The 13,433-nt window shown below is 37.3% G+C and overlaps 1 protein-coding gene across 7 annotated transcripts in view; it reads right to left on the reverse strand.

Moving 5' to 3' along the window:
• Positions 1-13,433, reverse strand: part of ARSG (arylsulfatase G) — a 119,123-nt gene that overhangs the window by 59,727 nt on the left and 45,963 nt on the right. For all 7 annotated transcript variants that reach the window (XM_039325371.1, XM_039325368.1, XM_039325370.1 and 4 more), the window contains 4 exons: positions 12,202-12,389; positions 10,729-10,776; positions 8,089-8,200; positions 6,332-6,469 (listed from right to left, as the gene is read on the reverse strand). In XM_039325371.1, coding sequence (XP_039181305.1) covers positions 6,332-6,469; positions 8,089-8,200; positions 10,729-10,776; positions 12,202-12,389 — 486 coding nt within the window. The remainder of the gene's footprint in view (positions 1-6,331; positions 6,470-8,088; positions 8,201-10,728; positions 10,777-12,201; positions 12,390-13,433) is intronic.

Genomic DNA, 13,433 nt, shown 5'->3' on the forward strand with positions numbered 1-13,433 from the left:
CTCCCAGGATCCTGATAGATCAGAGGTCCCCAAACTTTTGGGCACCAGGGACCGGTTACATGGAGAGAGGTTTTTCCGCGGACTGAGGGGGCATGGTTTTGTGTGCTGCCTTCATCCCGCGGATGGAGCTTTGCTTGTTTGGGCGACCCGGTTGCTGGCATGCCACAGCCTGGTAGTGGTCCATGGACCAGGCGTTGGGGACCCCTGTGATAGATGACATGAAAGGAATAGATGACATGACAATCTTACCAGTTCAAATAGGCTGGGCAAATACTAGGGGATATGGGTAGTCCCTCTAATAACTAAGCACTGTGCCCTATTTTCTTCCTTAAAACAATGTCAGCATTTAATAAAGGGGAGAGTGCATTTTTCGAAGAAGACTATTTGAGATTTCTCTATGATTTCAGCATTCCCATATAGTAGAGGAGAAAGGTGTGTTGCCAGGAAGGACCAAGTAAAACAAAAGATGATATTATGGAGACTAATTTATTTTTACCTAGCCAGATGACATGTGTTATTTTCTTCTTCACAGCCAGATTTATTTCCTCAGAGAAGTCTTGTTTTTCCCCAGGGCCTTCCAAAAGGAAAAGGAGGGGATGACGCCTGTGTATGTGAGTGTGTTTGCGCAATTTAGCATATGATATTCTCATGAACATTAAAAATAAACAAATACAAATTGTTTCAACATTTCCAAGATGACACAGAACAATCTTCACTAAACATATCTTTACAACAATCTACTAATCTTTTAAAATTTTATTGCCGTAATATAGAAAAAGAAAAAATAACAAAATACAAAACATAGTTTCCCTTCTAGTGTATTTGTTTTCCTGTGTATATGAATGTGTGTACACGTATACAATATATGCACATACATATACCAAAACAGACAGCAAACAAACAAAAAAAAGAAAATCCCAATGAAACTAAATATAAATGTATATATTACAATAATTGCATAAAAGTGATTCTGTTTTTATGGAATAAATTAAAGCTTTCCACACTAATCATAACCCTGTGGTAAATGTGGAAAGCTTTAATTCGTTCCTTAAAAACAGAATCACTCCAGAAGTGGTGAATGCTCCAACACTGGAAGTTTTTAAGAAGAGACTGGACAGCCATTTGTCTGAAATGGTATAGGGTTTCCTGCCTGAACAGGGGGTTGGACTAGATGACCTCCAAGGTCCCTTCCAACTTTATTATTATTATTATTATTATTATTATTATTATTATTACTGCTACTGCTACTACTTTTATGCATTATTGTAATATATGTGTATATTTGGTTTCGCTGGGATTTTCATTTTTTTTTCTTGGTTGCTTTCTGTTGGGTATTTGTGTGTATAAGTCAAGAATGGTAATTTCTTGTCAACATACTAAATCTTCCAAAAATCACTGCATAGATTATAAATTTAAAAAAAATCTGTAACATTAAACATTTTCAAGTAGTCTTTTTATACCTCATAATTTGAATTTCCTTCCTTTTTGGAACGTACGTAGTTTAGTAACTTTTAGTACTTCCTTCCACCATCCATCCGCCCTCAATTTTATGAACTTGGCAGCCATATTTGCAGCAAAATGTGAATAATTTGCTTTGCTAACAATACCTGTTAAATGCAGACTATTAAAAAAAATGAAAAAGCAATTTATGAGTGTCAATATTTTTTGTTAATTATTTTTGTTATTACTTCCTGTCTTGATAGATTTATGTTGACCCAAAACTAGAGAAGATGTACAGAAGATACTATAATTAGAATATTGTTATTATTACCAATTTCACTACTGTGATTTTGCTGTGGCACATGAAAAACATAAGGAAACAATAAATCGTCTGCTGCCTCTCCAAATAGTTTCTACCTTCAGTGCAATCTACTGAAGGAAATCAACTAATCTGAGTGGAAAAAAAAGAAAGTCCCTCATAAATATTAGGTTCAGACACAAACAACCTTATTAAAATTCAGTTTCAAGAAAAAACAATAACATTTAATGCACATAATTTTAGTGTTAGTCTTTAGAACTTCCTAGGAATATTGGAACGAGAGAACAATAAATTTGTCCCAGCTGATTACTATATAAAAAAAGAAAACAATGGTTCTCCTAAATAGGAAGAAGATGTTATAATAGAATTTGTTTTACTCTATTTAGGTACGAATTTGGTTGCCGCTTGTAATTGCAACTAAGAAAGATATTGGTTATGAAGGCACACAATGAAATATGAAGTTGGAGGAATTATCAATTACTCCAAGTTGGGAATCTTTACTCTTTTATCTGTGGCAACTCTTTTCTCCTCTACTATCAGGAGCATTCCAAGTTGGTAATAATGATAAAAGAAACCTCCCACATAAGTCTCAAGAACTCAAAATTTGCTCAAAGTTAAGAACAAAAAGGATCAAGAAAATGAAAATAAATGTAAAGTGTATAAAGCTGTTTTAAAATACCAACTTGTCCACCCAAATGAATTTTCTCCTGGATTAGTTTCAGCTGCTTGCATAAGGGATTAACCAGTATGATCCAGTCCTAATACCCAATTAAAGAGAATCCCTGAGATTCACTTAAAAAGGAAAGCTTTTTCATTAACCCCAGAACCAGCAAAGTGTGCTTGCTTTGATCTTCTATGAGTACAAATTGTGCTGAAATATAAAACTAAAATAATAATAGTAAAATCAGCCAGAAACTTTCAAAAATTCATTGGCAGCTTTTCAGGTTTTTGAAGTTGTTATGTGAAAATGTCTTGGATACATAATCCAATTCTAACAGAGTCCTGTTAACTGATTTTTTTTAATGTCCTGTGCACACGTTGGCATATAACCAAACAGGACTTCAGAATAAATATAGCACCTATATGCAACTCCTGATAGTAATTGTGAGGAAAAATGTAGCTGCTTTAAAGTTGCAGACATACGCTAATTTGCATTTCCATATACTCTGAAGCAGTTTTGGAATCAGATCAAAGTTCTGTACCAAATAAAATAAAATAGCCTTCTGCACCAACTTTCTATTGCCACCTCTGGTAAGACTGAAACTTAAATTCTGCTTATTAACAAGGCAAACTTAGTGCCTAACTGTATCAGTATGAATGCTTTTTTTTTTTTTTTTGTATGTAGGAATGATCAATGCCATTAATACAACCCCACTTATGTGTAACACAGGCCATATTCCTCTCTCTTTCTCTCTCTGGAACCAGAAGAGGCCTTATTCTATTCATGCTATTTTTGACAAAACAAAAAAATTGCTGAAGACTGCAGCACATCAGAATTAAAGTGCCTTAAAGATTGCCTGACTCTGTTCTCAATTTAAGTAGGAAAATCAAATCAAACAAAAACACTGAAGGAGGGGCGGGGTTTCATTCTAAGAGTAGACTTTTAGGAATGAGCCCCTCTCTTTCTAACCCCTACCTGATAATATTATCTAACCTTCCAAGTGGAATCAGGGAAAATCCAGTCTCTAGATTGGATTCTGCCTTTCAACCCTTCAAATTTAGCTACAGCTTTAAAAAATTTAAATCAAGTTTTACTTTGATTTTGGAATAAATTTAAACGTTTCACTCATTTGAACATATATAGTATTGTGGTTTTTTTTTTTCGAAAAGAAAATCTTAACAGTTATCTCAGTCAAAACTATAGCTTTATGTTACTTCCACTTCAGTATTGTATGTTTTTGTCCCCCGTAACATTAAAATGCCGCTCCAGTGTACATTTGAAGTTTTTAGCTTCTTGGGAGCCTTTCCCAGGAAATTCAGTTGTAAAATAGTAACCAGTTCCAAACATGCTGTTTACGAGTATTAATTGGTGCTTTTTTCTTCGGTTTTCAGCAGCTAATAGCCGGCCACAGGAATGTAGCCAATCTTTCCCCTGCTGGTTTGGAGGGCTTTCCTTGTATTGAATGGAAAGACCGCCATCCCTCCATGATCAACAAGGCATTCGTCCTCTTCATCACCTCTTGGGGCAATTTTAGGCCCTTTTTAGGGCCTCCAGCAGGCGTGGAAGAGCCCTGCCTTCCTGCATCCCGTTCTGCTGTGATGCAAACTGGAAGTCTCTTGAGCTACAAGTATTTTCTATTATTTCACTAGAACTCAGTCTCCTGGTTTCTAGGCCAGCACTGTAACCATTAGATTAAACTGGTCCTACAATTGCCTACTCAAGTTATAGAAAAAAAAAAACCATCAAACATCTTACTGTACTGTCCATTTTATGTCAACATTCACCATGAGCTGCTAATTCCATAGCTAATTGTACATCTGGTCACTCTGATCAGTTTTATTTATATCTCTTACTATCAGATTCAAATAACTCTATTTAAGTATGGCCAAATTCTGTCGCTTGATAGGTAAGATGCAACCTGACTGACAAATCTGTTCCCCTAACTAATCTATATCAGTTTTATGTATCCATGAGTTTTGTAACCCAGACATTGGCCACAATAAAGATTCTGTTCTTATGTGCATTGTAAAGATTGTAGCAGAAAAGATAGAACTGAGAATGAGCTCATGATAATCCAGGTTGCTCAGAACAATAAAAAGATTTCTTCAGATATGTTTAAAGGGGAAAAAATTAGTACACCAATTCTTCATAAATATGGCAAATGTGCACTACAGAAGAACAAAACAAGCAATTTAATATTTTTATTAATGATCTGAATGATTGGATCCATGGAATGTTATCAAGATGGAAGAGAAAATAGAATAATAATCAAAGGGATCTTTACAGGTTAAAAAAGTGAACTAGAAGCAGCAGGTGGAAACTTAGTTGAAATAAATAAACTTAATTAAGAAAAAGAAATCAAATAGTACACATGAATAAGATTTAGATTATTACTATCTAAATATGGATCAATAATATATTGTAGTTGCAACTTTCCAAGTAAATCACATGTAATAGTTGCACAATAATTTGCAAAGTTCAGATCCATCTCACATGCTGTACCTAATTCTGGGCATTGCATCTTAAAAATAGGACATGATTTCCAATCAATTATTTTTAGTACTGTAAAAGATGCTTTTGTCATCCTTATTTATCAACAGTCTCTAAATAAATAGACACATGATTTCTATCCCAGTCAGTTCATTTTGCTTTGGTTGAGCTGTAGCGATCTTTATCGTTACTTTTTTACAGCAATCATTTAAAAGATCTGAATTGTTTTTGCTTGCGGGAAAATGCAGCTAGTAAGACTATGGGATCAGGAACCACAATAAAACTAGTGTTCTTCCACCGTTTCCCCCTTCTTGGTGTACTTGGAAGGTATTTATTTGGCACATTTTGATTATCATCACTTTCCCCAGCGCTCAAAGCTTTTTATAAATGTTTCCCTTCCCCTCAGCAGCTATGGCTGCACCTTTTACCAAGTATCTAATACAGTAATTGATCCCTGAGCTGCTAAAAAAAAATGTTTCTACTGTGCCAGCTCTGTTATGTTTTCAAGGGAGGAAATGCTGATATATAAAACGGTAAGACTGATTGATTGGCTGTTACAAGTTTTCAAGATCCTGCACAGAATCTCTAATGCTCTCAGACATTGCACAGAATAACTGGTAAGAGACAGGTAGAATGAAACGTTTCTTAGGATGACATATCCACCTGCATCTGGTTTGTTATGTCATAAAAACTGGGCAGGGACCTCACTCTTAACTAAAGGTTCTGCGATCAGCTCTACAGAAGTTAACACTTCCAACTGAACAGATGTAACAGACTTATTTTTCACTGGGAACTTTAGCAGATTATCATAACATTCTTTGTCAAGTTTCCCCTCCCTCAAAATGACCTTAATCATTTAATAGTTCCCAAAGTCTCCAGGTATGCTTCCAATGCAAGCAGCAGAGCACGGACCTATGGGAACCCCTTGTCCCTCTACTTCCGCCTCTTCTGCAACAACCCTGAACAGCCTCCACCTTCATCCAGACAGCCAACGTCTCCTCTCTTGCCCTTGCTCAGCGATACCGCCCTATTCGATTGCCTCTTCGATTACTTAGCTGAGCCCAGCAAATTCCCTTTGACTGATGTGGCTCTGCCCGCTACTGCCTTTGCCGCATGCATTTGAACACCGCACCCCTGCCCAGCACATGGATCCCAGACCAGCTGCAGTTGGACTGGGAGTACTGGAACTGCCATTGCTAAGTAGAGTAGTGATCTGAAGGTTTGCCTAACGACTGCTTCATTTAGCAATGGAAACTCTGGTCCCAGTTTAGGATTGTTTAGCGAGGATTTTAGAATGGAAGGTAATATGTTCAATCTTTTCCTTGGAGCTTTATGAGACAAAAGGACCGAGGTAATTTGTACAATGCCAAGTCATTACTATTTTACATAAGTAAGGTCAATGTTCATGGAGATTTTCTTACCTGGCATAGTGAATGAAATGAATAATTTTTTCTGTATACTTTGTAGCTAAGGCAGTTAAGTTCACAGGCTGTTGGACAATTGTAAGGTTTTCAAAAAGAGGAAGTGCGATTTCAGGATAGCAGTTTGTCTGATGGTTACTGGAAAAAAAATCAAAAGATCTTGAGTATGGAATGAGAGATTAATACAAGAGTGGGCTCTAAAAATATTATTTATTTTGGTAGTTCCATAGCCTTTGCACAACAAAATCAGCTAAAAAAGAGAGCCAAGGTTACATTTGCTCTCTGGGCTAGATTAAATTACTTGTCAGAGCAATGAGACAGCCTCTATCCAAACTGAAAAAAGATAGGGAGGAACAAAAGTGACAAAGTTTCAAACTACCACAAACTGCTCTGAAAGGACCATTAGGCTTAACATAGCTTGGGACTTGGAAGGTGCAGGACCACCTCCTCCAACTTAAATGAAGCCAACCTACCACTGGTCGATCTCGCTTACCAACTGTCCTGTTCAGCAACTATTCAAAGTTACAATAGTGTTGAAAAATAATTTTACAATCAATGCCTTCACAGCATCCCTGTTACACTTTTTTTTTTCTTTTTTCCCTCTTTGGAGATTGGAGAAGAAGGGACTACAAGAGACAATGCAAACCCACAATGGGGAATACATCAGCTGTTTGCTGGGGTCATTGCATTCCTTTCAATTTGTATTTCCCATTCTATGCCTGCTACTTTCTTGTAGTCCCTTCCTTTCTAGTGAACGTAAATATAAATATTAATTCCCTTCTTCTAATTATCGCAACACCATGTTGAACATTTAGAGGGAAGGGGAGTGGGGGAAAGGAAAACACAGTCACATGAGCTTATAGACCGCCCAGAATTACCCTGTGATATGGTGAACAGCCAATAAATTTGATAAATAAGTAAATAAAAATTATTTCCCACTTAGGAACTGTTTTGCTTAACAATGGAGTTGCTACTCTCAATTGTGATTGCTAAATGAGGACTATCTCTAGATTGTTTAGGGCAGGGATCCCTAACCTCCGGGCTACGGCCTGTTCAAAACTGGATCGTGGAAGAAATCGGCAAGCGTGTGAGTGAAGCTCCACTTGTATGAGTGGAAGGCACTTGCACCGGCACGCAAAGCTTCATCCGTGCAAATGCCCTCTGTTTGAGCAAGTGGAACTTCACACGTGAGCACAAGTACCCTCTGCTTGTGAGCAAAACTTCATTTGTGTGTGTGGAGGGCATATGTGCACTGCTCAAGCAAATGGAGCTGTGCATGCATGCATCTGCCTTCCATTTACATGCCCCCCCCCTGCACTGAGCCACCAAGTTACAAAGATTGGGGACTGCTGGTTTAGGAGAAAACTTTGTGTAGACCTATACTTCCACAGAATGAGGGAAAACAAAGTTAGAAGGTCCTGCTTCTTAGTAGTAGTACCAGTGGAACTATTTCATGGAATTCAGGCCAGTCCACACCTTGAGAGTTTTCAGGAAGATGTAAAATATGGAAATAGTTTGAAAGGTGTTCCACTTATGGTACACATTGTAATATCTTTTTATTATTTTTATTTTTAGTTTGGGATGATCTTTTCATTGTGCATGGATTTTTTGATGTTCTGACTTAGTGACTGAGTTGAAATTTCAAACATACTATGAAAGTTTTGATGTTTTCATGATACTCTGTGAGCTGCCAAGAGTTACCTCATCATGCTGGGATACAAATTCAAACAAATTCAATACGCAATAAATAAACATACCCGACTGTTGTGGAGCATCTGGGACAAGCTGGGCAGGGAGGGAGGTTATAACCTGGAGTGTCAGTACAGCCCATATCAGGACTATATGGTATCCCAAAATAAAAATCAAAACCTAGAAACAAAAAGACACAAGATGAAGATGTGCCTGGTTATCTCAATAAAAGGGTCAGTTTTGTCTGAAATGAAATACACATCCGTGGCAATCCAACTGCAAGGTGTCAGCAGGATATATGTCAACATTCAAGCACTGACTATGATCTCATGGTTTTATTAGAGTTATTTAAGAGTTGTAAACAGGTTTAGGATCATTACTGACAGAAAAGACACAGTATTATCAACAACACTTAAACTTATATCCCACTTCACAGTTCTTTACAGCCCTCTCTAAGCAGTTTGTATACAGAGTCAGCATATTGTCCCCAACAATCTGGGTCCTCATTTTACCGACCTCAGAAGGATGGAAGGCTGAGTCAACCTTGAATCGGTAAAAACTGCTGGAAGTTGGCAGAATTAGCCTGCAATACTGCATTCTAACTACTACACCATACCTCTGTTATTACCGAAAATAAGAACAGGTCTTTTTTTTTTTTGCCTCCAAAAGAGGCACCAGTCTTATTTTCGGGGGATATCTTACTCACCTCTAGCACCAACAACCCCACCCAGCAGGTCCACTTCTTCTGGAGCCGAAGGAGCAGCTTCATTCTGCAGCTGCATTTCAGCCTGCATTGTGCAGTCAGGCCTTTCTGGAAGGCCTAGGCAGCTGAATTCCAAGCTATGGCTTCAATCCATAGCTCGGTTCTTGGCTGCAGAGGCCTTCCGGAAAGGCCTGTGACTCAAAAATACAGGCCTGGGGATGCTGCAGAAGAAGTGAACTGGTGAGGAGAGGCCTGGCTGCAAGGTAGCCAGGCCTCACCCTGACCACCACCCTAGCTTGATTTTTAGGTGTGTGCCTCATCCCTAAACTAGGGCTTATTTTTGGGGTAGTGCTTATATTAGGCCCACCCCAAAAAAATCAAGCTAGGGCTTGTTTTCGGGGTAGGCCTTACTTTCAGGGAAACATGGTACTGTACTATGTACTAGACAACCCATGACCCATTGGGTCATTATTGAATTTCTTACAATTGCACTGAACAAGTAAAGGCAAATATGTGTGACCCAGGATAATGTTGCAGGATCCAATCTGGGTTGATCACCAGCACCAGAGATTTAGTCTTCTGAGCTTTTGGATTTGTGCTGGAGCTCATCCTCAGGGAACTTTTCTCTCAACAGAACGTGTACTAGACAAATGTATTTTACACTAGACAATCCATGACCCACTGGGTCAATATTTCAGAGATATTTCGTTATCTAAACAGAGAAACAGAAAGTCCAAAGGCAGGCAAAAAAAAAAAAGCAGTGGGAACGGGAACAACTTCTGACTTCCTGTTGGTTTCCCCATTCACTTTACTTGTGGGAAGCTGACAGGGAGTGTTAGAAATCACAGTCATGTGATTTTAGCATTGTTGCTATGGCTACAACTTTGCAAATACAACTGGCGTGAAGTTTTTTCAAATTTCAATTACATAGGAGTAAATTGGTTCATAGATTCTGTACAGATTCTTTAACGTAGCAGATTTAAGATACCTTGATTGAAAAATGTTTGCACTATGATGCACCATTTGGGCTAATTAAAGGTTACAAGCAGACAACCAGTAGGAAAGTTTTAGTAGTATACAGATTATCTCTCTCTTTTATCTTTCCCCCCCTCCCAATAATTTACAAAATGTGGAATTTTAAAAAAGCTACTAGACTGAGAAAGATAAAACCACTTAACACATTGTATTAAGTAACCTATTTCATTTTAGTTTAGTACACTGTGTGTTGCCAGCCATCAGTTGCTTGTAGACAACAGTTGAGCAATCTGTTAGCCTAGGGCTCCAAGTAGAGCCCAATACACATTTTTGTCCTGACTTAAATTGCCATTGGTGGCAACTTTTTGCTAATATAAGGAAGGAAATACACAAAAACTGTACTGTAAGTCCTCAAATAGATTCAATACAATTTAAAAAAAGGAAAAAAACCCAACTATTTCTAAAAAAGAATCACATGTATAAGATGACTCCACTTATTTTTCCATTGTCACTCAAACCACTATAGAATCAAACCTACCAAAAGATTATCCGGTGCAGACTAGATTTATAGCTAAGCCTGCTGTATGAACCTAGTAAACTAAGATTTATTTATTTCATAAATGATGGTTAGGCAAATCATAGCTAGCATAATGTGAACCCATTTAATATATCTGCAGTCAAAGAATAATTTTGGATGAAATTTATAATGCTGATCAAAACTAAGAGCTTGTTTGGAGTTTACAGGATTAAAAATATACATGTCTATATATCTATATATTTGTTTTGTTTTGGTCATGGACCTTATGTAAGATTAAAATACTTCTTTCTATAAAAGCAAGTCTATTCTCCTCCTTACAAAAACTAGCAGGATAAGGAAAAGCTACATTCTTGCATATCCTGCTTTCTATCCAGAATATCCTAGTTATCTATGTAGAAGGTATGTGTATCAAAGCATTTACTTTTATAAAATTGCAATTTCAACTAGAACAACCTTGGTATTTTAGCAGGAGGAAATAGATAAACGTCTTACCACGAAAGATGGGATGGAAAGAGCCATGATGTCCCAAGTGCCATTTCCCTATAAAGAAGTGATGTGGAACAAAAAAGTATGAGCACCTAAAATGCGTCAATGCAAAATAGTGAGTGTGGAAAATATTTAATATTGGCTACTTTAGCTCTGGGCAATTAGTTGAGAAAATGAAGACAGGACCAAAATTCACAAACCATATTATCCTGACTCATCAAAATCATTGAATCTAGTTAATATTAAAAAAAAAACAAGACTATTTTTTTGTTTTAGGATAACATTTGTAATAAGAAAGCCAGCTTAGTCTAATGGTTAAGGCAACAGGTTAGAAAGCAGGAATTCAAGTCCCATCTTAGTCATGAAAGCCAGCTTGGATGACTTTGGGACAGTCTTTTTTTCTCAGCCCAACCCACCTCATGGGGTTGTAGTTGTGGGGAAAATACAAAGAGAAAAGTGTGTTGGATATATCTGCCACTTTGTAAAAGCAATAAAGGCAATATAAATAGATAAAATTGCATAAGAAATGTGATCTAAGGAATCCCAATCAGAAAATATCCATAGGAAATATGATATTTCCTATCATAAAAACAGAAGAAAAACAACCCCATTCTCAGCATAAAACCCAGACCTACAAATGATTCACTTTTATTAGATCTTAAATTACCTCACCAATTTGCATCCTAGGGAAAGTGCATCTTTCTCTCAGCAACCAAATATTCTGAATGCGGTGATTTTCCAGGATATCAAATGCTTATGCAATAAAGGTGGGCCTTAAGACCAGTTTGCATATAGCATGAGAAAGACACCCCATCTTCCTTTGTAAATATTGTCAAATAGCTTACAACAATATGTAAACTAACACATAATTAAAAGGGCAATATAAACCAGCAACAGAATCCAAAGATAAAGCAGAAAATCCTTAAAAACCTTAAATTTATTGGGAGAGGAACTTTACTAAGATCCTGGAGGAAACCTTAAGGGCAAACTGCCAAATACAAAGATTTCTGACACAATGATAACAAATTATAATTGGAAGACAATCTATAGGAATTGTCCTATCACAGACAAAATGCACCATGCAAGGAATTTAGCAATGCTGCTGGGTTTCCTGGCTATCTCAGTGAAACTGTCTTTGGGCATATTCATGCCAAGCCAGAATACCTTGGGATACATTTTGCAATCAAGGAGCTGATGCTTCTTTGAGAATTAGACCTAGATGATGTAAAAAAAAAAAAAAAAATACATGCACTTCCCTAGATTCATGATCCAAGATGATTTCTGCTGCAAAGGTATGACAAATATTACCAAATTACCTGAGGAAACTCTGGCCTTCTATGCACATTTCCAACTGAAATAATTTACTGGTATCTCTTTTCCAGTAATCAATCAAATCTTCATTTTGATCATAGACCAGCATTTATACAGCTTATAAATGGGATCAATTTTAAGTTTTCTTTCAGGGCTCGGTTAAATTACCTATCATAGCAGTGAGGTAGCCAGCTTCTTTCAGAACTTCTGCCAATATTGTCTCATTCAATGGAAGGCCTGCCACTGAAGTCACAGCAAAATTATGGGTGACGCCATTACGAAGGCCGAGACGTCCTGTAAGCAGAGAAGCACGTGATGGGGAACAGGTAGATGCAGCTGAATGGAAATCTACAAATCTAGAAAAAGGAGGAAAAGATTCCTATTATTTTTCATTTATTATGCTCCTTTTATTTTGAAACAAAATATTCTTGAGTGGGTTTATGGCAAGATATCTAAGTGTAGTTATTTTTTTTTATTTCTTAGAGCAGATTACTGTAGGCCAGGCTGATGGAGGTTAATTGGTTAATGTGGTTTGATGCTGAAATATGTGCTTCCTTTTTTCAACCTTATTGTCATGCACACTGTGCACTTTTGCATCTATGGATCTGGAGCATTGTTATTTCTTTCATGAATTTTTTATTGATTTAAGCTTGCAATATTTATATCATATATTGTCTTAAGGCTGGAGTAGACTTCTGCTGCATTGGACTGCATGGAATGTACACATCTGTTGTTGGGGGATGGTTGCATAGGTGTTCTTTTTACAAGTCAGCAAATTTTAATATTTCCTGGTGAATACGTTTTGCCTTCCCCCACCTCCAGTAGAAAGTCAGAACCAACCAGCATGCAGGGTGCACATCTCCGCACAATACACAGTTAAGATTCGGGAGGTGTTTATGTCAGCCCATCTGCAGCCTTCTGCAGCCTCCACTTACCCATCAATTGCTTTGCAGCATAGGTATGCAGTGATGGCTATGGACAGTTGAGGGCAATTCTAAATCAGCCTTTAGAAGTGGGAAAGTGCCCGGAATGTTCAAATGTACACAGACAAAAATCATTCCTTCAGAATTAGTGCAAATGTGGGATATATGGCATGTTTGCCAACTCGGCTTCTCAAGGCTGCTAATGTTCATGGGACGCCCAAGGAAAAATCAATGCTGTGTTCTTCCTAGGGGATAAATCTGCCAATGAGATGGCATTTTCAGTCAGACTGGCAGTATCCAAATCTTACTAAAAATTCATTTTTCAAAAGCACTGCTTCATGCAATTGATGTGATTGATTTATTTTTGAAATATCTCCCATTACAGACTTTGGGGCGTAGAATGTCCAAATTAAGTTTTTGGGCTATGGAAACTTAGAAATGGAGATGTGGTTATTAATGTAGTTAACGGGTAATTTA

Source organism: Crotalus tigris, unplaced genomic scaffold, assembly GCF_016545835.1.
Source record: "Crotalus tigris isolate CLP2741 ecotype Arizona unplaced genomic scaffold, ASM1654583v1 scf7180000024337.5909745, whole genome shotgun sequence".
In the NCBI taxonomy this organism is placed as follows: Eukaryota; Metazoa; Chordata; class Lepidosauria; order Squamata; family Viperidae; genus Crotalus; species Crotalus tigris.